Genomic DNA, 27,526 nt, shown 5'->3' with positions numbered 1-27,526 from the left:
CCCAGCAGTGAATCCATATACATCAATGGCAAGAGTAATATATATTAACATTTTGCTTGTTAAAATGCTATGGGGTGATAAAATGCTTCTTTCAGGTACAAAAAGTGGGGAGAGGAGCATGCAAATTTTCGGCCATGGAGAGGAAGGGGAAGAAAAGCCTCGGTGCTGAGGAGTCTTCGCTCTGGGCACGGAGAGGGGGCAAGGGTGAGGCGTGCCACGGGGGCCTGGTGCAGGGTACTGGAGAGAGGCATGAAGGGCTGGATGTGATTGTTTTTCCCCCCATTCTGGAGCGCTGAAAGGCAAAACGCAGAACTGGGAGGTGAAAAGGGGGCAAAAACTCCATGCAAAAGGGGAGAAATGGCCTTTAATGGCGGAGCAAGGGGGGGGCTCTGCGCACGGCCCTCGCGAGGGAATTGGCGGGAAGGGGCGGCGCTGCGCACGGCCCGCTGCGGCGCGTGCCGGGCACGGGGGAGCCCCGCCCCTTTTGCGCACGGCCCCTCCGCGCCCTATAAAAGCGGGGGCCGGGGGGCGCTGGGACGTGCGTGGCGGCGGCGGTGCTGTGGGGAGGGTGGTGCTGCCGCGGAAGGGGCCGGGCCGGGCCGCCCGCAGGTGCGGGGCTCCTCCCTGGTGGCTATTCACCCTCTGTGAGCTGCTTGGCTCGGGGCTGAGGCAGGGCACAGCCCTTCCCTGAGCGGTTTTTGCCCTCTGCTTCCATCTCCTTGGTTGTTCTCGGGTTGCGGGTGGCCATTTTCCTTGCCGGCGTGGCAGGCCGCCTTCCCCGGGGATGGTAGCACTGGGCAGGGGTCTTTATGTTAGCTCTTCTTGTAGGGCTGAGTCCAACCCTGCCCTGAGCGAGCCGGACTCACGGGGATTCAACTAAAGGGGATCTACTTGCTTAGGGAGAAGGATACACTGGACTGAGGTGCTTCTGCCGTCCTTAAGCCTGGATGCGTCTCCTTTTTTCAGGCAGCAGGAAATGGGGAAGGTTTATACTGAGTGTACACCACGGAGGGTTACAGGCTTAATCAACATGCGGATGGATAAAAAGCCAGAGAAGGGGATGTTTTATGTATTTTTGTTGAAATTGTGAAAGAAAACAGCCCAAGCTTAGAGGCGGCTTTCAGAAGTGATCGCTTGACTTTGCCTGGAGACGGCCTCAATGTGGAGAGCATCTTTTAGGGTCCTTTGAAGATCTGTTAGGCTTGGTGCCAGCTCATGCTTTGGAGGGTCTCTTTCAAAGGCTTGTGCTTTATATAAATGCACAATATTTTAATTACCAAGCGCTGTGAAGTTGTGGGAGGTCTGTGCGGATGTACACTAGAGGGAGATGGTGGCTGGGCTACGGCTGGTCTGTGCTCATTCACTCGTGCATGTGTGCAGCCATCTCTTAAGTTTCAGCTAGTGCAGCTTCTTTCTTAATTAACAGTTCTAAGTGAAAATTCAGAATCTAATACTGCTGATTCTTAAATGAAGAATCTTGCATGGTTTCACTGTGCAAGAAGGTTCGTAGGTTTGGGTACTGAACGGTTAAAATGGGCTACAACGTGGGCTCACATGCACTCGTGAACGGTGGTAGTATGTGTACTAATACAAATGTTTTCTTATCAGACAGAACAGTATCAGCAAAATGGCGACGGCTCAGAAGCAAAAGAGTTCGATGGTATAATTTTATTATGTATTTCAGCACAGTAGACTATCTTGATCAGGAAAAAAAGTGGATTTTAGCTGAATTAGTGCACCTAGGTGCTTTGTAAGCTTTCTGCACTTGAAAAGCAAGGCTAATTTGATTTTTCTCTAAGAGAGATGCTTAGTAGCAAAAAAGATTGAACTTTGTGGCCACACATCTGGTAGAAATCAGCTATACATTTGGTAGAAATCAGCTACGGCTTAAGATGGTAGTAATACAAAGTGTTAAGAATATGCTTAGCTCTATAAATGTTGGAAGTTGTACTTGTTAATTAACTTAAAATTAAATAGGCAGTGGACCGCATTGCGGTCTGCACAGGTTTGGAATGGTGGACATGACACAAGTTGGAGATTGTTGAATAAGAGCAAGGATTATTTATCCATATGTTCCGCATAAGTTTCCTCGCTATTAAAAAAAAATCGAGAGAAGAGTGCATAGCAAGCTAATGAGCAAAAAAAGCATTTTTCATTTGTTTTCAAATGTCAACAAAAATAAGTCTTTTGTAACAGAGATGAAGAGACTAATACTTTCCTTTCTCTAACTTTCAGAATGCAGTTGTATTTCCTAATAAAATATCTACTGAACAGCAGTCTCTGATACTAGTGAAGAGGCTCCTAGCAGTAGCTGTATCCTGCATTACATATCTAAGAGGAATCTTCCCTGAAAGCGCCTATGGAACAAGATACTTGGATGGTAATGAGCTGTTTCCAAGATTTTCTGCATGGTCTATTGTCATAGGGATGTTGTGAAGCTTAAACGAGTGCGTTTAAAGTCCCTTGCTCTTTCAAACTAAAGATAATAGTAAAGTTTCATTATAGCAATTGAAAATGGCTAATACAATCATTGCTGGGTTTTATTAAAGATAGTGACAAAGCTGACTTGGCAATTAAAGTTATGCCTAAACCTGTCGGTAATGTAAATTCTAGTCTGTTCTTTGGCATATGCTTTTAGAGAGTGAACTTCACTTTTTTAGTGCTGTAGTTGCATAAACTATGTATAAGTAAAAAACGTTTCTGTTTGTTTTGAGATCTCTGTGTCAAAATTCTGAGGGAAGACAGAAACTGTCCTGGATCAACTCAGCTGGTGAAATGGTATGCTAATTTCAGTGTGTATGTAACAGTTTTAAAGTGTGTAAATTCTGAAAACTACCTTCCTAGTTGTTTCCAGCTATTAAAAAAAAGCTTACTTGCTGCAAGGGAACAACTGCCCTTGTTTGGTTTTTTTTTTTTTGCGTGGTAGCTACTATGTACAGATTTCTATGTGAAAATCGAAACGTGTTCTTTTCAGTAAAGATTAACTGACTTGTACAGCCTTTCTGGAAAGGCTTACAGCTCGCTGCTTAATAGAGCACAAATCTTGGTTTATGGAATGATGATGCTTTACACTCAGTTTTCATTGGTGTGTGTGACTACTCAAGGTGTAGATAAATAAAAGCTAGCCAGTAATTCCTTCATAGTTGAATATGAGATGCAGTATTTTCATGAAAGTTAAACCTGTTACCTTTCTTTGAAGGTCTTGCTCTCAGGCTTGTATAAGAAAAAGCGGTACTGTTAGCTGTTATACCAAAAAACAGAATTCTCTCTGCAAATGGTAGTCCCCTTGTACATCCATGCAGTTGAGTGTAAACCTGTCATGTGAGACCAGAGATACTTATTTGGGGGGATTTTGTTTGCTTGTTTCCCCACAATAATGGTAGAGATCTGTTCAGAGTGCTCTCCCTGCTATTTGGAAACATCTGTAAGGCAAAGAGCACCTGATAAATGTTTGTTTTCTTACATCATATGTTTGAAAATTGACTTGCTTATCTTATTTTCTTCCTGCTCTGATGCTCTGTGATTGCCAGGATGTTTGTTGCCTACAGTTAATTCACTGCAGAGCACCTCCAAGTGTGGCTTCACTCTCCATCAGGAAATTTTGGGTGGCTTCTGTGGTTCTCAGAGCTCTGCAGTTCTGAAGCTTAGGCTGACAGGTGCAGCCATTTCATGCACAGGCTTCAGTTGTCCTACAGGTTGCATCACATTTTTTCAGGAAAGCAGGAAGGTGGAATCACCTTCCATACAGGTTCTTCCATATGTTGTAGTAAAGCTCAAGCTGCATCCATGCACTGCAAAGATGTGGGTTTTTTTTTTTTTTTTTTTTTTTTGTTACCTCCATAAAGGCTGTTTTTGTTCTTTTCCCGCTTGTACCTGTGATAATACCAGGTTAGGAATCAGAAAAGATGCTGCTTTCAGCAGAAGGGGGTTGCAGCCACTGCAGATGTGGGTCTGAGTTGTGATGTTAAGAGGTATAACTGGGTCATCCACAGTTCGAATGTACGCGTACTCGGAGGGAGGGCAGGGAAGGCTTCCTCGCTGTAACCCGGAATTTCTTAATTGATCTTCTGTGGTAGAGAATTGAAGTGGCACCGAGCGAATGTCACCTTACACTCACGCACCAAACACTAGCAAGGGCAGTGGCATGGCATGCCTGTGGATGCTGAAAAGAAAACGCTCTGGTTTCTGGGTGAAGTGTGTGTGCTGCCTGTTTGGAGCTCACAGGTAAGCAGCATTTCTTCACTCGGCATCGTGTACGCATGAAAAAGTTCCTTGCTTGTTTCCTATATTCCAAAGAAATGTTAGCAAAAATTAGGGGCGAGTTTTTCAGTTCGTTACTCGTCTACTTCTTGCATGTTTTACAAAAAGTAAATCGTAACATCTGAATAAAAGCAATAACAGGACTCCTTTGTGCTTCGGAGATGTCCGTATTCAGTTGAAGTAGTTAAACTTACTGATTAATGAATACATGTGTTAGAAAGTGTTTGAAAATGATGGGTATACAGTTGCATTACGTTTTTACTTATAAATTATTTACTTACAGATTATATTTTTACTTATTCTGCAAAGAGATTAGGATGATTTGGGGTGTTACAAAGATAGTAATTACTTATATCTATTACTACTAATAAAAAGAATAATAGAATAAGCATTATTTATTACTCGAGTAATTTAATATTAAGAAGACTAAACATAATTTCATTTTGTGGGAATATTTTATTTAATCAGAAGCAAAGCACATGGAAATTAGTAGTAGATGGACAATATTATTTGATTTTTGCAGGATGTTAGGATGCTATGATGCCTTGCAGAAGAAATATGTAAGTCTTCCACTGTAATTTAAATGTATTGAAGCATTCATTTATATAATTCCACTAGCTGCCACAGTAGTTACAGGACTTTCTGGGTATGGAATAACTATGCTTTAAAATGTTACAATGTGGGATGCACACATTTTGGGAAGATATTCTCTGTAAGCAAAAACGCATTAAAGTCAGGGGAACTAGAAATTTTCTTCAGCCAGCTGAGCAAGTTCTTTCTTAAACAGGTCAGGAATTAAGCATATGAAAAGCTTGCTTTCTTAAAACAGGACTATAGTGGCCTATTTTGATTTGCAGAGCTAAAGAAATAAGCAAGAAGTGGTCTATGAAATCTGTTTAATGTGTTTTTTATTCTTTAATTATGCTCCCAACAGCTAAGAATGATTGTCCTAGCAGTAAGTATCTTTGAAAAGTATGGCCTGCATTTTAAAGTAAATGCTTAGACATGTGTACAGTTCTTAATCGGTTTCATGTCTTTATTTTAAAAATACAGGTCTATACCCATCCAGAAGATCCTCAGGTAAACCTGGCAGAATATTTTATGGGATGACTAATGATAGTCCTTATAATCCATCCTTATAATGAAATATGTGTACACAAGCAACAGCACTTACACATGTAGAAAAAGACTTGCTTTAAAATACCGAAAGTAGGAATCCTAGAGCTAATCAGAATTGCAACGTAGTGTGTTGCCTTTGAGTATCTAGTATCAGGCTGTTCTCAGGAAAGTACAAGGAATTCCAAGTGTATTTGTGGAGTTAAATGCCCATGAAGAATGCATCTTGCCAGCCCTGCGTAACAGATTTATGGAATTTCTTTGGGGGAAATAAAGTATGTTTTAACTAGCCACTGGGTGTCACCATATCTCTGTGTGATGTGAAATATTTTTATAGTGATTCAAATTTGAATTGAACATTTCCTTTTAGAAACTGAACTCAAACTTAGTTTCTCTCAAAATACATTACGATGGTGATTCCTGGAAAGAACTAAAGATTTTCATTTGACAGTTTTATACTGTATATATTAAAATGGTTAATTGTTACAGCATTAGAAAGCTGTTCATCAAAAAGGAGCTAGGAGCTATTATTACATTGGTTTTTTTTTTAATACAAGATTAGTAAATTACTGGACAAAAAGAAACAGCAGTAGTGTATTTCGCTTGACAGCTGATAGTTCAATAATTAGTGCATTTTTTGTAGACAATTACAGAATGTTACCACTTCAAATTCAAATACACCCACAATGGGCCACTCCTGGACTTCAGCAGGTATTTTCATCTTGACTTTCTTCTGCTCTGTGGTTTTACAGTCCCTTTGATAAACCAGCCTTAACTAAAAACTTGGTTGAGTTTTTATCTGTTCAGTCTCTTCTTGATTCTGGATCTTAACAGCTAATTTTAAGAAAACATGCTACTAAGCCAGACATACTCTGAAAATGTGGCAAATCATTTTATCAGATTATGGACACTTGCAAGGAAGCTGCTTATTTTAAAACAGATGGTTGAAATGTAGCGAGTTCTTACCTAGCGGAAACTTCTCCAGCTTTCTTCTTGCATAAATGGCTTTTTCAGTTAAGTTTGGGCTGTGTGATAAACGCTTTTTCTAACGTGCATAGATTCTGTTAAACAGTGGTTTATTTTAATACTAATACAGCTCAGCCTATATAAAGAATCTGAATACTTTGTCCGTTTCTAGTAAGAATAAACAAAACGATTCCACCATCACATGTGCAGACACGAAGAAAGCGAGCGTCCTCCTCATTCGCAAGATCTATGTTCTGATGCAAAACCTGGGTCCGCTACCAAATGATGTTTGCTTGACTATGAAGCTGTTTTATTATGATGAAGGTAATATTTTCCGTGTTATCTTGATTTATGGAGTGTGTTCCCCCTACTGTGCAGGGGAAAGGAGCTTCATTTAGTACAAATTGAATATTGATAATACCCCTCCTCCCCCAAGACCAGGGTTTTTTTGACTACCTCTTTATGTTTAAAGAGGAGAAGGATCTATTTCATCTGCACAAAAATGATTTCTACAAGAAAATGTTTCCTTATAACACTTCATAAATTCTCTTCTGCAGTTACACCACCCGATTACCAGCCTCCTGGCTTTAAGGAAGGTGAATGCGAGGGCATGATATTTGAGGGGGAACCGATGCATCTAAATGTGGGCGAAGTGCCAACGCCTTTTCATATGCTGAAAGTTAAAGTTACAACTGAAAAACAACGAATGGAAAATGCTGATAAAAGCATACTAAAGCAAGGAGACGCCAATGTGCCTCTACAGGTGCTCAGATTGGACAAAGATGATACAGGAGAACAGAAGAAGCAGCACAGGAATGTAAGAGTTCAAATGGTTTATGTAACATATTGAAATGTTCTGTGATTCTTATTCCAGCAAAGGGCCAGTAATCCTTTTACTGCATCTCTTGGTAGGCTTTTAGTAGAGCATTTGGTGTTTTCAGATACATTTGGACAAGATAACATATTTTGCTGCATATTTGTTTTAATTTTACTGTTCCTTTTAGCAGTCTGTCATTGTTAAAGCGTATGCCAGCATTGAACAAGTGCATGATGCTCGTCAGCAGTAGCGTTGTGGGTAGTGTCATGTCGCTGCAAGGCTGGGCGGCAGTGGCAGGGCGAGAAGTAGAGTGGCAGCTTCGTGATGGTGCTGCTTGGAGCACCACACCAGTCCCAGACAAATGGCAGCAGGAAGCAGTACTGGTGGGCAATGGATTTGCTCTGAAACTTGGTTTCTGGGATGCTTCTGTACAGCAGTAAATAGAGCTGGTGATGGCACAGCTGAAGTTGCACCAAACTTGATTCTTCTTGGGTTTTTTGCTTGTTCTTCCCCCTGCCCAGGAAATCTGCCCAGAAAAACGCAAAAACCTACCAAATGCATGAAATACGCAACAGATTGTGGATCCAGCCGTTGATACTAGGGCCTCTGAGACAACTCTTGGGGTTGCGTTAGCGCAGGCTTCCATAACTGCAGGCATGTATTCTTGGTGTCAGCTGAGGCGAGCAGCGGATACCTTTAGGAGGAGTGGGGAAGGTGCTGATGTATGTTCCCCATAGGTGAGAAGGAGGCGGAGCTTCAGGGCCTGTGGCCCCTCCCCCTCGATTAGCAGCACCCAGGGGCCTGTAGGCTGCATGATGGAGATAGCTCAGCCCTCCCCCATCTGCCTATGCCTCTGAGTTGCTGTTTCACAGGCAATCATATAAAGGTGGTAATTGATGCACTGACAGCTTTGTTTTAATATCTATTGTTGCGATTTTAATATTTTGAACGGATGTGTTTCTTGATAAGTGGATTAAATGTATGCTTGTATTGCTAATTAAGTAACATTGAGCTGGTCTGTACATTCCATATTAGATTCAGTTATTTTAATGCAGTTTATTCCACTGAGAATCCATCTAATAAGATCTGGCTCTAAGCATCTGTGAGTAGGAACCCTCTTACTTGTCTGCAGTAAGTGATAGACCTCTCCTTTAATCTAGGAAGATCCTGTCTTGGATAATAAAGTGGAAGATAGGAAAAATGTAAATATTTCAGAAGCTGAAGGTAACTTGCATGTATTTTTTCAGTTTGTACCTCTTTCTGATGCTACTGACATGAGGATTCAATTTGCTGATGTACATACTATTTTCAAACTAACACTTTATTTTCCTCTCCTACATCACTCTTCCTTTATCTTCTATCACAGTTTTGTTCTGTGAAGCACTTTCTTATCATATGCATGTTCTCATTTTTCTGTTCTAAAATTGTAAATTCTCATTCTTATCGGAATTAAAGCTAAATTTAATAGGTTACATATTTAGAAAACTTTTTTTAACTAATATACTTCTGCATAAGGATTGCAGAAGTAATTCAGGTGCTCTTGAGTGTGTTACTGCAGAGCTGTGAAGCAGAATCCTGCAGGGAAAAAAGGTCCAGATCTATTTCCATTAAAGTGGCAGGTGTGTGGACTGTATCCTGACAGCTTCAGTCATTAAAATTCAGCAGCAATGTTACTTTCAGCCATGTTTTTCCTTACTCTTTGACTAGAGTAGGACCATGGTCTGATTCTGCAGTCCTTACAATCGTGAATCAAGTGAGACAATTGGGGCTCATGTACGCGGAGTTTGTTATAGTAGACTAAATTATATCATATGGATAGATATTTTTACATGGATATATTTTTCTTTGTACAAAGTAAGTGGTTAATTAGTGTGGTTTTCCCTTCCTGATACAATCAGTAATTTCATCTCAATATGTTTCATTATATGAATGATTGTGTGGTTATGTCTGTGCTGCTGGCTATTTGGGTGACTCTTCCAGCTGCCTTCTCTCGCAGCTTACTACACGGTTGACTTGGGTGCCCTCTTCTCTTCCAAGGTACGTTGAGCATTTTGATAGTCAAAAGTGAATTTTCTTACCTATTTTTAATAGGTACAAATTCTGGTGAGGCATGCTTATTAGTGCAGCTCTCAGCAAGCTGAGTTTCTTCAAGTAAAATCCTAACACAGTTTGAAACTACAGAAGCAATTTTTGACTAGCAGCAAAAAGCAAATTCTGAGCTGAAATCTACTGCAAAGCAGTTGTCAAGAAGGTACCAATGATATTAACCCTGTATAAAAAAAAAAATCTGGTATAACTGCTTTAAAAGGCAATTAAATTTGAGAAATCTGCAGATTATAAATGAAATTTCATGTTTAGGAAGCATTCTGAGGGTCTAACGCTGCAAGACAAAGTTGCCTTCTCCCTCGTTATCAAATGAATGATTGTGCCTTTCTCACTGTGCAGGACATTAGGAAGTACCTGCTGATCATTTCTGATGAAAAACAGCAGCACCTGTCTTGTTAGATTTTTCTTAGCCTTTATAAGTAGATATTTGTGCTGCTTGCTTACATGAATCATAGATGTCCTCCTCTGTGAGCTCTGAAAGCAGGAGTGCAAATAAAACGACTGACCTGGCAACAGCAGCCTGACCGCATCCAGCTCCAGAAACGCTCTCCGGCAGTACCTTCGTGTCTCAATCAGCATCCCAGGATTCGGACCCAGGGTGTCCTGAATCCAAAACACGGTACTGCAAACCCTAGAGAGCACCAGCTGCCTGCTGCTAGTGATCTCTGAGCAGAAGTTTCCCTTCAGTAAGATGTTAAAGAATTTAGGAGAAGTAGAAAATGACACATCTTTGAGTCCCCTGAAACTGTGGGGAGGCTCTAGGAGCAGCACCTCACATTTAGGGGGGTTGTGCAAAGATTGAGCTTGGCCAGCAAAGGAACTAAAGAGTGAGTTACTGCTTGTTGACTTGCTCAGTTTGGAGAAGCTGCGTACAAAGCATCTGGACAACATCAATTTGCTGTACATAAAGCGTTTTGAAGTTGCAAAGAAAAATCAAGAAGGGGAAATACCATGCGGCTTTCTGGAAGAATGTAAAGTAGAGATAATGTAGACAAGTATTCTTAGAAATGCTCTTGCTATGCTCACATAAAATAGGTAAGATAACTAAAATAAAAGAGCTTTCAAGCTGTGAAATAAAAAAGGAATTTTATGACCAAAACCAAAATCTGGAGGAAAAGCCAGTATTTGGATGAGAATCCTACAGGTTTTTTCTCCTCTAGCAGAGGTAGAGGCAGCTGTGGATATATGAATATACGGTACCTAGAAGAAAAGCCCATTAGTGCTGCTGCTTGCTCTCTACTCACTTTCCTTCAGCAGTTCCCTGAAGTCGCATCTCCTTTGAAGCATAATTCAGGTTCTGCTGCCTTCAGAAAACGGAAACTTTCATAAAAACTTGCAGAAACATCACTTTCCATATAACAAAAACAGCAAGTCTGCTGATGTCAAGGCTTTTGGTCCTCTTGACCCAAACAAGGCTGTTGGCCTCTTGGGGTTGCCATGGTTTCTGGGTGGTTGCAAAGGCAGTTGGACAAAGCAGCTCAAGCCTGGATTTTTGTAAGTGGATTGCAGTGTCCTTTAGTTCAAGCCTGCCACTGTTTGTATAGGCTGCAATGTGCAAGCTGTCCTTAAATAGTGGCACTTAGCAGTTCTTTTTTTTTTTTTTCCTCCAAGAAATAGTGTGCTACTCAAGGAAGCAAACTTACTTCCATACTGCTTGAAAAAGGAAAAAAAAAACAAAAAAAAACAAAAAAACCCCATTGAAACTTAAAGTACATGTAGGAAACACCACTGGTAGACTAGTGTTTTTTCTACTGACTGAGCTAGTGGGATAGCAACAACTAATACTTTTAGAAATTCATTAAAGTTCCAAAAACATGAAAAAAAAAAAGCTGTCATGGAGGTGATTTCTGGGAGATCAAGGAAGGGGGAAAGAAGTAATCATTATGAACGTAGGTTTCTCTCATTGACATCAATGCAGCTAAGGATCTGCAGTCTGGGGAAGACTGGCAAGCCTGACAGCGTGCTATAACAGCGCCTTTTTGTAGAGCTTGTCAGAAAAATGTGTTTGTCACCTGGAAGTTCTTTCATAAAGCCTATTCCATGGCTGAAGTGTAGTCATCTTTGACCAGTTCATGCTTAGATCTTTGTCCTAGAAACAAGCTGCATGGGTTAAAAAAGGCCCAGTCTCTCCAGAACTAACTGTTCGTTCTTCCTTCCTCCTCCTCGTTCTTCGTGGCCTGTTTGTGCAGCTGCGTGCAGTGACAAGGGGAACTGTAGTCACAGGAACTGCAGCCAAAGTTGCTCCGCTGTGTGTGGCTGGGTTACAAAATGGGATCCATCTGCTGGCAACGGGCTGCAGAAACAGCAGGAGCTGTGCCAGAGCGGCCACGCAGTGCTGCACGCCTGTTCTGTCGGGCAAAACAGTCAGCGAGGCTTTTCACTTTGAAGTAAACACTCATGTAGACAAGTCTTCAGCAATACTATATATAAAGAAGAGTCAGGATCGAGCCTGCTCTTCCAAGGATATTTTGTGTAAATCCATACTACTTAGCATAAGCATATCTTTTACCTGTCTGCGATAGGAAATCGTGTAGGTGAAAACTGGAACCACTGAGCTAAAGATTAAAAAGAGCTTGGTAAAGTTAGCTGCTTGCAAGCACAGAGGAGAGCCTTTCCAAAGCGCCTATTGCTTGCATTTTTAAAGCGCATATTTTCTTTGTGTCAAAGCATCAGTGTTAAGATGCTGTTAGTGCATTTTCAACTGTGTACTTTGTTATTTAATGTTTCTTTTAGAACCAAATTTAACTTGTGAAGAAGATGAAATTTCAAAGGCTGAAGAGAATCAAAATCCATATGTTTCCAATCCTCAGGTATGAAGATAGTACTCTTTCTGTCCCCTTAAAATTTTTCCCAGAGCTTTTGCAAAGCTGCTTTGCTGCTTGCATTTTATATTTTGGTTACCTGCTGAAACTTTATTTGCCAACATCAGAATTTTCAACAGTAAAATGCATTTATATTTTACTTCTCAGAGTCTTTCACAAAAAAAAATGACATGCTAAAGGGTTAACCAAAAAAGCAATAACAAATGGCTGTTCTGTTCTTGTTCAGAAATTGTTGTTTTCAAAACAAATAGATGATCTGAGTAATAGTAAAAGGACTAGGAAAATAATTTCCATGTTTGTAAAATTGTTGTAGTTAAATACCTTTCCTAATAGAAATTTCTCTGTTTATATTCTGACAGACCAAAATACTTGATTAAAAGTTGATTGAAGCCTAACATGATAACTATTTATTGAGTAATAATCAGAACAGACTATATTTCATGAATACAGCAAAATTGTGTAATATAAGCATGGAGGAATACTTCAAACACAGGTCCTTAAGATGTCTTGTGCAAAAACTTCTTAGCAAAATAACCCCAGGTATCTGCAAGTGACTTAATGTGTAAATATCACTGATGCTTTGATCTGTCAGGGCAGCTGAACACATCTAGCTGTGAACAGTTCTGTTGACTTCAATACTCATGTAGCTAAATGGCAGTTCAAGTGTTCTGGTGAGCAGAGCGAGAGCCCTTGGTGCAGTACAGGGCTGAACCCTGGAGCTGCCTCTAAAATACTTTTTTTTTAACTGTTGTCATAAGCAAACATTTGTTTTCTGATTTTAGGTTGATCATTTAGCACATAAGACGTCTGAACTTCACATGTCAGAGAGCAGGACAAGAAGTGGAAAGATATTTCAAACCAGCACTGTTAGTATCAGTTTTATATTTCATTTTTTTCTGCTCTTTCTAAGCCTTTTTTGTTCCAAATAGAGAATAAAACTCTTAATTTTTAATAGAATACATGTTGAAAGAAGGATTCTCATCACTTACAAAATTCTCATTAGCTTCCAAACATTTGAATTCCTAGTGTCAAAAAAAAGGGAAGTCTGTTCCAAAAAATTAAAAGCTCAGCATTACAGTAGTTACACAGGTTGAGAAAGATTCATTAGGATTGACTTATTTTCTTGAGAGTGCATTTAGCCAAATTCCCTGCTGGTTTAATCCATTGTTGACACGAGTGTGTGCCAGTAGAGATCCCAGCCCAGCGTGCCACGTGATCACTAGTGATTTTTACTTGGAAAACACGGAGCCGTAATTCTAACCCCAGATGCCTGACTCATTCATACCAAGAAGAATCCATTATTTCTTTGCTTATTCACATTGCAGCAGACTTACTTAGTCTGTGCTACTGTGAGGAGCCAGATTCCTGGAGTCTTGTACAAGTGGAAGAGAAGTTGTCTTCAGAATAGAGCTTGGCCTGAGGAGATGGCATTGCCATTATCAACTGAGCTTGGTAGCTTTAGTGTTTTAAGGCTAAGGGGAGCCTTTAGTCTGTATAAACCTGGAACTGTAGCCTCTGCTCTGTGGGGAACTTGCCACAGTACCTGTATGGCCCCTTCACTACACCTCTATGCACCTCTTACTTGTCAGCATTGAGAGTTACTGGTATGTTTTCCTCAGAAGAAGCTGTGGGGTGAATACTGCCATTCTAGTAAATAAATAAATGCTCTTCATCATTTACAGTCAGGAGAGGAAATTACATGTCATGGCCACGGAAAATCATACCCTTCCTGTCGCCACTCAGGAAAGCTCTTCATTAATTTTTAATGCAGGTTAGGGAACAGTAGTTGTATAAGGATTCATAATGTGCTGCTCAATAGTTGCCAGTGATCATCTTCTCAACTAATAGTTGCTCTATTTCCGGAAAGGCTGATGAAAACCAAGCTTGGGAACGTTGCAAAATCCGTTCCTCAGCAAAATGTTCTAAAGAAATCCAGAAGAGAAACTGGTCTGGGTTATAAAACATCTCTAAAAAGAGCTATCAGAGTTTGCCACAAATTCACAAAGCAGAGACACAAAATTCAGATGTCAGTCATTTCTGAAAATACTGCTTAACACCATTAGAGTATTTAATGACCATTTTTTACTTCCAACTTCAGGTTCACATGCAGTATTTTTGAGGTTTGTCGTTCACTACTCTAAATTTGGTGAGAAATTCTTTGAGAATGTAGTATCCAGATCTTATTCCAGCCTTAACCTGTTTGGACATGTATCAGATAATGGCGTGGACTCGATGCTCAATGCACAGCTTTTGACGCGTTGTGCCACCGAGTGTTGTTCAGCATTTTCCATGTTACGCTTGCTTACACAATGGAGCAGGCCAGGGTTTGTGCAGAGCAACAACCAGTAATGCGATATTTTTTTTTCCTTGACAGGTTGATCAGTTTGAACTCTTCTCTAGTCAAGATGTGCTGCCAAAAAGGAGAAAAATTAGTGAACCGAAGGAGCGGCTTTAGATATCCATCTCCCTGCTGTTTACAGAATTCATCTCAATATCGCTTCCATTTGTTGTTTAATATGAATGTTAATATTTAAATATCATTTAGGGATCTGTTCTGTTTCATTTATAGTCGAAATACAGTGTATTTTATATCTAAGGCAAAAAAAATCTGTCAAGCCCAGTTGAAGAAACTAAGTTATTTTTTTATAGGTGGTTGTATTGCCATCTGGAAAGATAGAAGATACTTAACTGCTGATGCAATCTCTGAAAAAACCATCCATAATGAAGATGATTTGGGGGGATTTGATTCTCTGCTAACACTGTATTTAAATCCTGATGGTGACTGTGTATGCTCATTACCTGAAATGTGAGGTTATTTCACTGATAGTGCACTCTTTCTGGGCTGTATTTAAACGCTTAGGGGCTTCTTGTTCAGAACCTGTCTGACAGGGCATTGAAAACTGAAGTCTCAGGTTAATTTCTGGAGCTTTATCAAGCAGGTTCAGGAGAACTGTTGTCAGTTACAGCAATATTACAATTTTCCTTTTTACTGCATAGTAAACAGAACTGGGGAGGCTTAGGTGGCCCGATTCCATGCATTTCTTCCAGACTCAACACACCAGACTCAAGATAAAAAGCATTATTCATATCTTCAATTTCATACTTCACGCCAAAACGCAGGATGTGCATACAGCTGTGATGTGATATGTGTGTAATTACAAGCAGAGTGCTAATTTGTGGCAGGCATCTGTTGAAATGTTGTAAGATGAAACACTTGAAAAACAAAGAAACCTGTATGTATGTGAAATGATTAATTGCGGGAGTCAAATGGTGCCATTTTTATTTTTCCTAAACAATTAATTGTTAATTTTTTGTGTACTATGAATGAATTGGAGTGAAGCTATTTATGTATGGCTGAGAGCTACTGCTGTGTTTAAACTGGATGTGAATAGCTGAACATTTCTTGGGTGTTTTTTTATAACATCTTTTTATCCTATTCCTCAATTAAAAGAATGTTATTCGATAGTTTGCGTGTTTCTTGACCTCTTTGATGGGAGTGTGTTTTGGGGGTTAATGAAATGCTGGTAATATTTTTGGGGCTCTAGCTCGATCGGGTACGGCTGCTTTGTTTTGTTTGAACCAGGCTGGATGGGGGCTGACCCTGCCCGGCTCTGATGGGAGTGAAGGGATGCAGCAGGGAACAAATTGAGCCAAAAAAGAGGTGGTGGATGTCTTCTGGTCTGCGTCCATCCCATAGCTGCGGATCTTCCTTCTGCCTGGTGGGTTTTCCAGCCGGTTCTCTGTTACCCCGTGCAGCCCTGCAATATTTTAATCCTTTTGTCTCAGAAGCGGTGGCAACCCTCTGCTCCCAAGCAAGGCTCTCTTCCTTGTGTTATCCCGGAGGGCAGAGGAGGGAAATAGTTGAAAAAGACATTTTTGGGGTGAAAACTAACTGTATTGGCAAGAAGGTTACCTTAAAGCCTGAGCCCTGTGTGCCCTTGGCACGGGTTTTAGTGGCAGTTTGGAGAGGGATTTGTGGATTCGGAGCAGTTCATTTCCAGTTTGTTGCGCTGAACCCGATGACTGGGATTTAATTATCAAACACTGTCATTGCGTAGCCTCAGGCTTTGCCAGTTTCGCAGTCTGATTTAACAAGATTTCCTTTGCAACTATTTATGAATTTATTTATTTACTTTTACAGCCAAGGACTCCCCTTCTCCTGCCTCGGGCTGCTGTTTGTGGGCAGAAGTCTCCCACCGAGCCCTGCCTGGAAGTCTCCCGACGCCGCAGCCTTGTCCTCGCCCAGGTGCGTGTGAAAAAAACACGTTGCACAATTCGCACAAGGCGCCGGGCGCCCCGGAGCCCTCTGCCCGGCACGGGGACGCGGGGAGGGACCGGGGCCAGGCCAGCGGGCCTGCAGCGCTGCTCCACACCCCTGTGCCTTCCTCCTGGAGAGGAGGAGGAGGAGAAATCCCACCCTCTGCCTCCCGCGCTGCCTCGGCCCGCTGGCCGCGCTCATTGGAGGCTCCCCGGCCTTGGAGGCTCCCATTTGCCAGCACCGCGCACCGGGCTGGCTTACCGGGAGGCCAGGAAGCCGCCGGCTGCTCCCTCCCCTGCCCCGCTCACCCAGGAAGCTTTTTCCCTTCCCCAGCTCCGAAGTTTGCTCGCGGGAACCTCGGGGAAAGAGGGGGGGGCCCGCCGAGCACGGGTAAGGCTGGCCGAACCGGGCGGTTTGTTATTCCGGGTCGCGTTTCTCGGGGGCTGAAACTCCGCCGGGGAGCAGGAGGGAGGCTGCTGGCCCGTCGTGGCCTTGCTGTTTGCGTGTGTCGGCGGGGGGAAAAGTTGTCAAATCTAATTATTGCTGCACGGGGGCTCGTGCTGGAGGGAGGAGGAGGTGGATGTGTCTTTCCGGGCTCTTAATCTATTCCTGGAGTGTGGAAAGAGGCTGCAGGAGGTATTTCCCCCCCTCCCACACGCGCACACAGCCTGATGCTCTTGCAGTGCTCAAATCCAGCCCGGCGGCTCCTTTCCTGGTGCCTTTTTAACGGGACTGAGCTGCCCCTGGGACACAGGGTGGCTGGGAACGGGGGACTGGGTCGAGGATAGGGCAGAAGAGGGCTGGGGATTTGGGGTGCTCCTGCAAGGTTTGGCTTAGCAGCCTGGGAGTTTGAAACAAAAGGAGCAGCTCGTTAACCTCCTTGGACAATTAAGTATCAACTGCAAGCAGCTAAGTCGTATAGGAGGGAAAATAAGAGAGAAATCAGCCTAAAGGAAGGTGTTCTTTCGTCACTGCCCCGGGGCTCTGCCGAGCATCCGGGACGGTGGGTGGGAGAGCCTGAACCTGAACCTCCTCTCCGTCATGCGTGTGCCCAGGAGGTCCCGTCCCCTCGGCCGAATGCTTTTGCCGTGACTCAAGTTCCTCGTCACCTCTACGAAGGTGCAATCGTCTCTTTAAACAGGTCGCTAAGTTACAGGCAACCACTCCCTAGGTAACTCAGGTACAGCCGCCCTGGGAGGGGGGAGCTGAGAATTCCCGGGTGACGAGGACAGGGGTCCCCCAGCCCTGCCCCTCCCTCCCTGGCGTCCGCGTTTCAGATCTGGGGGCTTCGCCCTCCCGTAGCCCATCGCGTTTAGACCCGGCTCAGGCTTCGCTTCCCTGTGCTGCTAGTCGGAGGCGAGGATGACGACGCTGACGCACCGGGGACGAGGGAAGAGCTCGGACAAGAAGCCCGACGGCGAGGAAGACACCGCCGCGGACAGAGACCTGAACGACGAAGACGCCAACGACTCCAAGGAGATGCGCCTCACCCTCATGGAGGAGGTGCTGCTGCTGGGGCTGAAGGACAAGGAGGTAAGGCCTTGCTCCCCGGCACCCACGCAGGCGGCTGGGGAGGTCTCGGCGCATCCGGAGAGGAGGCCCTCGGCGCGCAGCGGAAGGGACTGCGCGGGTTCCTTGGAGCCCACCTCGTTCCAGGTCAGCCGTCTGCGGCCGAAGCCCAGCTGTGCGCAGGAGCGGTTGATGAGGACCTTGCAGTGCGGTCCCGCCAGCTCTGCGCGGGGGCAGCGGGAGGGGAGAGGGGTGACGGAGTCCTGCTGTACTGCCCTTTGCCGAGCAGCGGTGCGTTTGTTCTTCCCCAGGGTCAAAGACCTGGGGTAAAAGAAGCCACCGCCTCACCTCTCGGATGGTAAGCGCCCTCTTCCCAAGCACACGCAGGCTTCCCTAGCTGAAACCGGCAGCTGAAACGCAAAGGCCTTCCCAGCACTGTTTACGCTTTTCTAAAAATTGATGTGAGAAACAGCTGGGGCAGGTTTCTGAGAGAAGAGACGAGACGAGAGAGTGCAGCTGGACCGGGCGTTTAAAGCAGGTGCAGGATCAGTTTGAACATGGAAACGATAAGGGAGCCGTGTCCTTAGCCGGGGAGGAACGGCATCTTGCAGCTCCAGGCTTCGGGGAAAAGGGGCACTTGCCTGGCCTGATGTGTGCCGGTTTGGCAGCTTTCCTGGACAGCAGCGTATGAACTTCCCAGCTGGGTATTTTCAGAGGGTGTTCTCTGCTGGAACGGGCCTGCGAGCAAGCTGATCTGTTTTGTGCTTATCAGCCGGTAGCAACTTGTTGCTCAGGTCTGCCTGGAACGAGCTGCTGGGAAAGGAAAAGACGGTATCTCGGACTGAGTTGTGCCATCGCTTGGTTGGGAGCTGCTGGGCGCTTATCTGCTGTGTCTGCGTGCTTCGTCTTCTTTAACGCACGCATCTTCTTGATCGCTTTGGGGGAAAGCGATGCTGCTATTCCTGCCTAACTGATGGGGAAACTGAGACAGAGAAGCTGAGCAGTTGCCCACGGTGTTTCTTGGGATGATGATGGTAGAGGAGAACCTTAAACACTGGTTTTTCAGCTCCACTTCGAGCCCTTCGGATGAGCCCGTTTCTGCCCCGCGGAGACGCGGTGGCTGTTAAAGCTGTGGTGTGGTTGCGTAAGGGGCAGAGGCTTGGAGCTGCCCTGGTTTTAACAAGCCCAGATAAGATCTAGGGCTCACCGGAGCGGAATTAGGAAGTAGCAGGAGAGCAAAGCTGTAACGAGAACATCATGCAAATAATTTTAGAGCAAATAGAGAGCAGCTTGGGAGCACGGCACGGTCTGCTTTCTTCCTGGACGTTGCTGAGCAGTCCTGGTTTGGCTAACATGTATTTCTGCACGGTTCCTTCCTCATTGCCTTCTCAGAAGAGAGGTGAGGACCCAGGCATGCAGGACCTCAGTCCATGCTCTCAGTATTTATCGCTGCTCTGGGAGGAAACTGGGGTCTCTGCAGTAAAGTCGAGTGCCGGCTCCCTGTTTGCTCGGTTTAACCAGACTAGAACCCAGCAAGCCAGAACTTCAGCCAAGGATCTGTAAACCAAAAATCACATTTGCCTGTTGGAGAAGGTAGGGTCATGTTCTTTCAAAAAACCTCCCGCTACGATTGTGCCGATGTCAGAATTGACAAATGTCACTGCCCCCTCTCAGAAATGGGGCGTTCAGGCTGGTTTTTCAGACCTTTCTTTCCTTCTCCCGTGGGGAGGTGGCATTGTCTGCTGAGTTAATGTTTGATAAGTCACCGCTGGACGTGCAGCTTAGCCAGGCAGCGAGCGCGCAGAGCGCGTGGTTTCCCAGGACGGGGGGATTACTGGAGAAGCAGCCCCACTCCGCTTCGCAATTTTTTCTCCTCTGTTTGCTAGGAGGTGGCTGTTTGCTACCTCCTTTGCATGCTTGTCCCACCCAGAAAGCATTCCTTGAAAACATCTGGGAATGGCTCTCTAATCACCTGGAAGATAGGAGAACACAATGGATCAGAAAAAAGCTTTCCCCCCCTTTTTTTTTGGTCCTTCCGCATTCTTCCAGCTCAAAGACTGTAAAACCAGAAGTAGCAATAGCCTGCCAGCCTGGCAGGGAGCTGCGATCCCAGGCGTAAGGCTTTCCCAGCTCTGTCGTTGACGTGTGATTCGATGATCGGAAAAACTAGGAAATTTTAGCCAAATCCAGTGAGCTCGCAGTGGGATTTCATTACTTTCAGTGCCAATCTCGCCCTCTGGGAGACCCTGGCTGAGCCCCAGCCTGGCACTTGTAACCACTCTGATTTCTCAAGCTGAAAGCTCCTGGGTGAATTTCAACTTTTTTGATTTCAGAGCCCCTTAAAATTTTGCAGTGGGATGTTTGGTGCAGTGAATTGAAACCTTCGGTAATCTCCAAGTCCTTTTCTGGAGAACTTCTTTCTAGAGGTCGTGTTAAAAAATAGCGTCTCCCCTGTGGACAGAACTGAGCAGGACTTAACAGGGCAAGGATGAAGGGTGTCTTTGTCTTTCTTCACGAGGAAGCGAAGAAAGCAAATAGATTTTAATTTCTTTTATGGTTCCCTGTGTTAAGCAAGCTGAGCGATCCGGTGTCAAAACGCACTGTATAAACAGCTGCTTTGGGGACAAGCGTTTACCCTTGTGGACTGTAAAACCTTCTGTTTAAGAGGACTGCATGTTCTTAACTCTGTTTCCGTAGCGAAGGAGACTTGCTGGACTGCTTTGTCTTTAGTCTCCCAGTAACTTTTAAATCTGCCCTTTCTCTCCTTTTCCCTGTTCCTACGAGGGAAAAGATCGACAAAAAGGGAGTTACAACCACGAACCGAGCCACAGCGTTGCTGGTGCATCAGCGTCCCGTCGTAAATAAGTATGTTGTGACTCCGCGTCCTGCTTTGTTCACCCTCGGTCCAGCTCACCTTGAACACAGCTGCCAGCTCCGCTGCTTGCCTGGACGAGTGTCTCCTCCAGCCCTCCCTTTTGTCCGTTTTGCCTGAAATCTGAGGACTCTGCTATGTTTGTGCAGGGCCTGCCACAATAAAACAGTCATCGGGCTGCAACAACTAGGCATTGTTCGAATGAGAAGATACAGGTGGAGGAAGGGAACTGGAGAGGCTGCCCAGGCCGTCCCACTGCTGCAAGCCCGCAATCGGCTCTCTCCTGAGACGCGAGTTGAATTTGGTCTTAAATGTCAAGCGACACAGACCTCCCTTCCCTGCCCCACCGCAGAGAGACCGTCCTCAGGCTTTGTTGTCCGTGCAGTTAGTTTTTCTTAGCGCTCGTCTCAATCTCCTCGGCTACAATCTGTCTAAGCCACGGTGGAAGTGGAGAGCTGAATATTCCCTTCCTTTTTGCAGCTGCCTTTTATATACGTGAACCTTTTTATCGTATTCTCCCTTAGCTTTCTCCTCCCTAGGCCGAGAACCCCAGTCCAGTCCGTCGTTGCTCCTAGGTCATGTTTTCCAGACCTCCGCGCATTCCTGTTGCTCTGCCAAACGCCAGGAGAGCGGTGCTGGCCTTTCCCAGGGTCGGGACTCGAGCGGCCGTGCCGGGGCAGCGTGGGAAGCCGCGGGCGAAAACTCGGGCGTTGGCATCGCGCGCCCTCAGGAGCGGCCGCTGGAGAGCCTGGGATGCCGGAGTCGAGATGATGGTCGTTCACACTGAGCCGTGGCTCTTTTTAGAGCTGGGGAGACTTAAATAGCAACCCCTCTTCCCCTGCCGGGCTGAGAAAACGGTGCTCAGGGCCGGGTGTGGAATGGGCTGGTTTAAATTCCACTGAATCTGATCAAAATCACCAAACCGCACTGTTTTCTCGCCGTGCACGATCCAGCCCGCTGACCGCTGCATCCTCGAGCCAGATCTGCCCGTTTCCGGGAGAGGAGCCGGCACGAATTTTCCAGTCCGCAGCATCGCTGAGCACAGACCGTTCATCCTCAGCTAGAAATCCTGTTTTCACTCGCAGAAACCCGCAGGGCGGATTTAGGCAGGTGGGATGTAATGAGTCCAAGGGGAATCTGGAGAGGGCGCCGGGAAGGTCTCACCTCCCCTGAATGGGAGCCGCGCGGTTTTGCTCCGGTTCGTACACAGTATCTTAGTACCACTGACTGTCCTCACGGCACGCCTGGAATCGGCGGGGGCTTTCATGTGCTCTTAAGCTGCCTCGTTATCTGGGATAACAAGAATGCGGGAAAGCTGACCTGATGGAAACCAGCTGTTGCTCCGTGGATGCCGCTCGTGCCAGCCGAGCCACCTCGGGCCCCTTGCAGGGAGGCAGGGGAGGAGGCGCGTTCCTGGCGGGTTCCCAAGCGGTTTGGTTTGTCGTGGAGGGCAGAATTGACCCTTCAGTGAGCAGAGGCCAGGAAAAAGAGCGAGTTTCACCTTCCACTTCCCACGTGCGCGTCCGCAGACGTGCAGGGAGACACGCAGGACACGAGGATGGAGCCAAACAGGGATCCCTTCAGTGACAACCCAGTGCTCCTGGCCCTGGGGCAGCAGCCGTGTTCTGCTGCGAGCAGTTTGGCCGGCGGAAGAGGCCTTATTTTTCCCGTTCGTGCTCAAGCCTGATGAGATTTTCTGAGGTTCGGTTTTTTGGCACAGCCGCCTAAGTGCTGCCTGGCGAAGGGGAGCACGGCGAGGCTGCGGTGCAAAGCGCGGGGGCTGAATTGGAGGGTTTGAGCCTCGGGGTGGGGAGGGGGCTAATTGCCCTGCAGACCCTCGATCCTTCTCACCTCTGGGGGAGAGGCTCTTTCTCCCTCCGATGCCATCCTCCCTTTCTCCCAGGGCTACACGTCCTTCTGGAACGACTGCATCTCTTCGGGGCTGCGAGGCGGCATCCTCATCGAGCTAGCGCTGCGAGGCCGGATCCAGCTGGAGCCGCTCACCGTGCGGAAGAAGAGGCTGCTGGACAGGAAGGTAGCGGTGCCAGGAGCTGGCCTGTCCTTCGGCTGCGATGATCCCAGCCGGAGCTCCGGATGATCCCTGGGGAAGGAAGCAGCGGGCCTGCGTCCTAGCCTGACCCCGCGTTTCCAATGTGTCCTTCTAGGTGCTCTTGAAGTCAGATGCTCCAACTGGCGACGTCTTGCTGGACGAGACCCTCCGGCACATCAAGGCTACGGAGTCTGCAGAAACGGTGCAGACCTGGATCGAGCTGCTCACCGGTAGGTCCGGTGGGGACCGCTGGCTCTCCGGGTCCCTGGGGCTGTCCCTGAGGCCTGTCCCCTCTCTGTGCCTTGGCCGTGCTCCCGCTCGACCAGAGATGACCAAAACACCCGGCTGAGGGCAGAACAGGGGAAACTGGGAGCTCAGGGGAAGTCTGGACCTTGCTCTTCGTCGTCTGCTTTTTAAGGCTGAGTCTTTAGTGAGCCTCAGGCCCAGAGGTTCTGGGTAGAAGGGTTTCCAAGGGGATCCGCTCCAGGCTGCTGCACCTCGCGGTTGCGAGAGCTTTGCCCGTGGGCACTGATGGGGCTGGAGTTACGGGGAACCCGGGCAGCGACGGCGGGGACGAGCAGGTCAGAACGTGGCCGGGAGGAGGAGGAAGAGCCTGGAGAAGGGTTTCTGCAGGAGGGACTTGTGGCTTTGCAGACTTGGATCCTCCTGGGCCGGGAACAGGGAGCTGGGGCTGCAGAACAGCTCGCGGGTGGGAGGAGGAGCAAGGCTCTGCCTGCCCCGGGGTCCAACTGGCTCAGCTCTCCCACAGGGGAAACCTGGAACCCTTTCAAGCTGCAGTACCAGCTGCGGAACGTGCGCGAGCGCATCGCCAAGAACCTCGTGGAGAAAGGCATCCTCACCACGGAGAAGCAGAACTTCCTGCTCTTCGACATGACCACCCACCCCGTCAGCAACACCACCGAGAAGCAGCGCCTGGTCAAGAAGCTCCAGGAGAGCGTGCTGGAGCGCTGGGGGAACGGCCCCGGCCGCATGGACCGCAGGACTTTGGCTCTCCTGGTGCTGGCCCACTCCTCGGACGTGCTGGAGAACGTTTTCGCCAGCCTGGCAGATGACAAGTACGACTTGGCGATGAACAGGTCCAAGGACCTCCTGGATTTGGACCCTGAGGTGGAAGCTCCCAAAGCCAAAGGCACTGAGATGATCTGGGCCGTCCTGGCGGCCTTCAATAAGTCTTAAACCCCCCCAAAACCGCACAGGCTGGACAGCAGAGCCTCACCCTCCCAGCGCGAGGCCGGGACTGTTCGGGCACAGAACTTCCGTCGCTCCCGGGGTGCCCTTGGCCCGCGGGGAAGCGCGTGCGGCGATGGGCCGCGGCTGCCGCGTCCGCGTGGACGGGCTCCGACCTCGCCGGCGGCAGGAGCCGGGACCTTGCCGCTGATCCGTGCGAAGCAGCCGCTGGCTTTACTCTTCCACTTCCAGTTTTTAAACTCGGATATAGCTAAACGCTCCCACGTGCTTGTTAGGCAGCTCCGACGGGAGAGATGGAGCCTTCAAGCACCGGGCTCGGGGCACCGAGCGTGTCCGTAGTGCCGGCCCGGAGCCACAATTCCCCGGGAGCTTCCCGGCTGTGCGGATGCCGCAGGCGTTTCCCTGGTCCCCGACGTTTGCTCGGGGGCTGCCGGGAGAAGCCGAAACCTTTCAGAGCTCGTCGGCGTCGAGGGAGAAATACCTCCCGGGTGCTGCCCGGAGCCGGCGCCCACGGGCTCCTTCCCCTCTTCGGAGCCGCTCTCCGGGGCCGAGCCGCGCTCGGGGCTGCCCGTAGCACGGAGACTCCTTTTAGGAAGAGACGAGGTCACTTTAGGAAGAGTTAAACTGTGATTTATTTTTTCCCCCCTTTTCTCCTCTCCAACGTTAATCTCCTTTAGCGAGCGTTAATGGGTTTCGCTGCACCCCGAGGGAGTCCTGGGTATTTAAATCTGTAGCTGTAGCCACCGGGGTCCAACTGCTCTTTGTAATAAAAGGGTTTTACAGCGGGAGGGGTGTTGGCGGCTCTCTGATGCGCCGGGGTCCTCCGAGCCCGCAAAGGCCACGTAAGCGGCTCCGTGACGTGCACCGAGCTCGGCGGGGCTCAGCCCTCGCTCCCGGCCCGCGGCGCCCCAAATATCCCGGCCTGGGTCCCCGAGCGACGAGCCGGGGGTGAAACCGAACCCTGTCCCTTGCCCCCGGCTCGGTCTCGGGCATCGCCTGCTGCCTGCGGCGGTTTGGGGTGGAAAAGGGAGAAAACGGGGCTTTACGCTCGCAGCGAGGGTGCTGCTGCAGGTGGAAAACGTGCGTAAAATGTGCTTTTTCTCCCCAGGGGGTGGAGGTGGCCCCTGAAATAAGACCCTGCATGAAGCCTTCGTGGATGGCGCGGGGGTGAGGGGCACCCGGCCCCCCCAGATAGCGTCACCGAGGCGTCAGGACACCAAAGAGCCTCCGCGCTGGCCCGTCCGTCCGTCCGTGCCTCAGTTTCCCCTTCAAGGCAGCACCGGGGGGTTTTGCATCCGTGCTGCAGGGCGACCCTGACACGGGGGGGGGGGGGGGGGGGCTCAGCCCCCCCGCCGCGCCGGCGCACGCGCCTCTCCCGCCCCGTGCATCGATCGGGGCCGCATCGATCTGCTGCAAGGGAAGGGGGGGGTCAACGCCTGGGTGTGGGGGAGTCACCGGTGCGGGTGAGCACAGGCACCGCGACGGGGGGGTCCTGACCCGGGGGGCTGCGCTTCCCCCCCCCCCCCGCCGGCTGCCTCAGACCCCCGAGGCCGATCGATTCATCGGTCCCGGTAACCATGGGAACCTGCCGTCCAGCTGTCCATCTGCGTGTGTGTGTGTCCGTCCGGCTGTCCCTCTGCATGTGTGCATCCGTGTGTGTGCATGAGCATCTGTCCATCCACCTGTGCGTGTGTGTTTGTGCGGCTGTGTGTCCGTGTGCGGGTGTGCGCCTGTGCACACCTCCGCGTGTGCCTGTGTGTGTCCGTTTGTCCATCCACGCGCAAGCCTGTGCGTGTGCCTGTCCGTCTGTGCTTGGGTGCATCCCTGAGCGCCTGTGCGTGTCCGTCTGTCCGTGTGTGCGTGTCCGTGTGTGTGTCTGCTCCCCGGGACGCTCCCGTCCCCGCTGCCGAGGGGTTAACAAGGCGCTCCTCCAACCGAGGTGCTGCCGGGAACCCATCAAGGACCTGCGGGAAAGAGGGAAAAAATGGGATAGGGAGCAGCACAGGGCCGCGGCCCCTTTGTTTTCTGCCCCATCGATCGGCCAGCGGTACGGTTGTGCAAGGCTGTGTGGAGGTGTGCGGGGGTGTGCAAAGCTGTGCAAAGCCGCGGGGGGCTGTGCAGTCCATTGCCCGCATCTGGTTGTGCTTTGGGTGCATCTTGGACTGACTGTGTCTGGCTGTGTCTGTGCGACTGTGTGTGGCTGTGGCCCTGCGTATATGTAGGACCAGCTGTGTCTGGCTGTGTCCGGCTGTATCTGTGTGACTGTGGCTATGCCCCTGGGTGTATCTAGGAGTGACTCTGTGTCTGACTGTATCTGTATGGCTGTGGCCCTGGGTGTATCTAGGACCAACTGTGTCTGGCTGTGTCTGCTTGTGTCTGTGTGGCTGTGTCTGACTGTGCCCATATTTTGAACTGACTGTGTCCATGTATCTGACTGTGTCCAGTCGTGCCTGTTGGTGTCTGGCTGTGCCTGTGTATCTGGCTGTATCTGTGCGACTGTGTCCCCGCATGCACCTAGGGCCAACTGTCTATCTGGCTGTGGCTGTGGTTCTATGCGTCTGACTGCATCTGCATGACTGTGCCTGACTGTGTCCGTATGTGCAGCTAGGACCAACTGTATCTGTGTCTGGTTGTGTGCCGTTCTGCCTGTATGTGTCCATCTGTGCCTGTATGTGTCCGACTGTACCTGTGAAATTGTGTCTGTGTCTCTTTAACCGACTGTGTCTATGCATCCAGCTGCATCCCCATGTCCATCTGCCTGTTTGTGATCAACTGCTGCTGTGTGTCTGAGTGTGGCGGTGTCCAGCGGTGCAGTGTGACTGTGTCCCCGTGTGTGTCTCTTTGTGCATCTATGTGTGTGTGCCTGCCCGTGTCCAGCTGTATCTGTGCGTCTGACTGTCGCTCAGTGCATCTGCCTGTGTCTGACCCTGTCCGGCTGTACCTGCACGCACAGGTTTCTGCGCTTGCCTTTACGCCTGTGCAATGCCGGGTGTCGCGTTTGGGGAGCGGGGACATCTCAGTGTCCGGCTGTACGTGGCAGGTATTTCTGCCGGCTGTACGTGCCCACACCCCCTCGCGGGGCTGTTTGCAGCCGCCTGTGCCAGCACCAGTCACCGGTTTTGAGCCGGGGAGCTGCCAGGATGATGCCGACAGTGCGGGACGGGGACCCCCCCGCTGCCGGCGGGTCCTTCCCCCCCCTTTTCTGGGACGACTTGAGGTGACACGGTAGTGCCGGGAGAGGGGGGCTGGGCACCTCCAGGGGGTCCCTGGGCACTTTGGGGGGCTCTGGGCACTTTGGGGGGGCCCTGGAGACCTTGAAGGGTCCCTGAGCACATTGGGGGTCCCCAAGCACCTCTGGGGGGTCCCTGGGTATCTTGGGGGGTCCCTGAGCACTTTGGGGGGGCCCTCGGGACCTTGAAGCCTTCCGACAGCCTTTTCAAGGTGCACGGTTTTTCCTCATTTTCTCTCTTTTTTTTTAACCAAATCCAGGCCAATTGCCCCCAAAGGCACAGGGAGAGGCTGGCACGGGGGGGGGGTGGGG

General features: G+C 48.3%; 2 protein-coding genes across 5 annotated transcripts; both read left to right on the top strand.

Annotated features, from left to right (window-relative positions):
- The first annotated feature begins 542 nt into the window (after window positions 1-542).
- Window positions 543-15,552, top strand: HORMAD1 (HORMA domain containing 1). Of its 2 annotated transcripts, XM_026111560.2 has the most exons (14): window positions 543-609; window positions 1,609-1,660; window positions 2,236-2,380; window positions 2,715-2,778; window positions 4,784-4,820; window positions 5,195-5,215; window positions 5,314-5,340; window positions 6,020-6,087; window positions 6,515-6,666; window positions 6,900-7,159; window positions 8,320-8,383; window positions 11,999-12,075; window positions 12,870-12,953; window positions 14,462-15,552. In XM_026111560.2, exons 2-14 carry the CDS (start codon window positions 1,628-1,630, stop codon window positions 14,540-14,542), a joined length of 1,113 nt encoding a protein of 370 aa, XP_025967345.2. In that variant the 5' UTR covers window positions 543-609; window positions 1,609-1,627; the 3' UTR covers window positions 14,543-15,552. The 2 variants fall into 2 exon arrangements, with proteins under 2 accessions (XP_025967345.2, XP_025967348.2); XM_026111563.2 differs by lacking the exons at window positions 543-609; window positions 1,609-1,660 and adding an exon at window positions 4,077-4,224 and having other exon boundaries at window positions 2,362-2,380.
- A 925-nt stretch (window positions 15,553-16,477) lies between these two features.
- Window positions 16,478-24,773, top strand: GOLPH3L (golgi phosphoprotein 3 like). Of its 3 annotated transcripts, XM_064499158.1 has the most exons (6): window positions 16,478-16,735; window positions 17,401-17,516; window positions 17,696-17,878; window positions 22,630-22,761; window positions 22,892-23,006; window positions 23,546-24,773. In XM_064499158.1, exons 3-6 carry the CDS (start codon window positions 17,708-17,710, stop codon window positions 23,971-23,973), a joined length of 846 nt encoding a protein of 281 aa, XP_064355228.1. In that variant the 5' UTR covers window positions 16,478-16,735; window positions 17,401-17,516; window positions 17,696-17,707; the 3' UTR covers window positions 23,974-24,773. The 3 variants fall into 3 exon arrangements, with proteins under 3 accessions (XP_064355228.1, XP_025967349.1, XP_025967351.1); XM_026111564.2 differs by lacking the exon at window positions 17,401-17,516 and having other exon boundaries at window positions 16,479-16,735; XM_026111566.2 differs by lacking the exons at window positions 16,478-16,735; window positions 17,401-17,516; window positions 17,696-17,878 and adding an exon at window positions 19,454-22,427.
- Window positions 24,774-27,526: the final 2,753 nt, after the last annotated feature.

The sequence above is a fragment of the Dromaius novaehollandiae genome, chromosome 29 (genome assembly GCF_036370855.1).
Source record: "Dromaius novaehollandiae isolate bDroNov1 chromosome 29, bDroNov1.hap1, whole genome shotgun sequence".
Lineage (NCBI taxonomy): Eukaryota > Metazoa > Chordata > Aves > Casuariiformes > Dromaiidae > Dromaius > Dromaius novaehollandiae.
The sequence above is the reverse complement of the archived record's forward strand: the minus strand, read 5'-3'. Positions and strand labels throughout refer to the sequence as shown.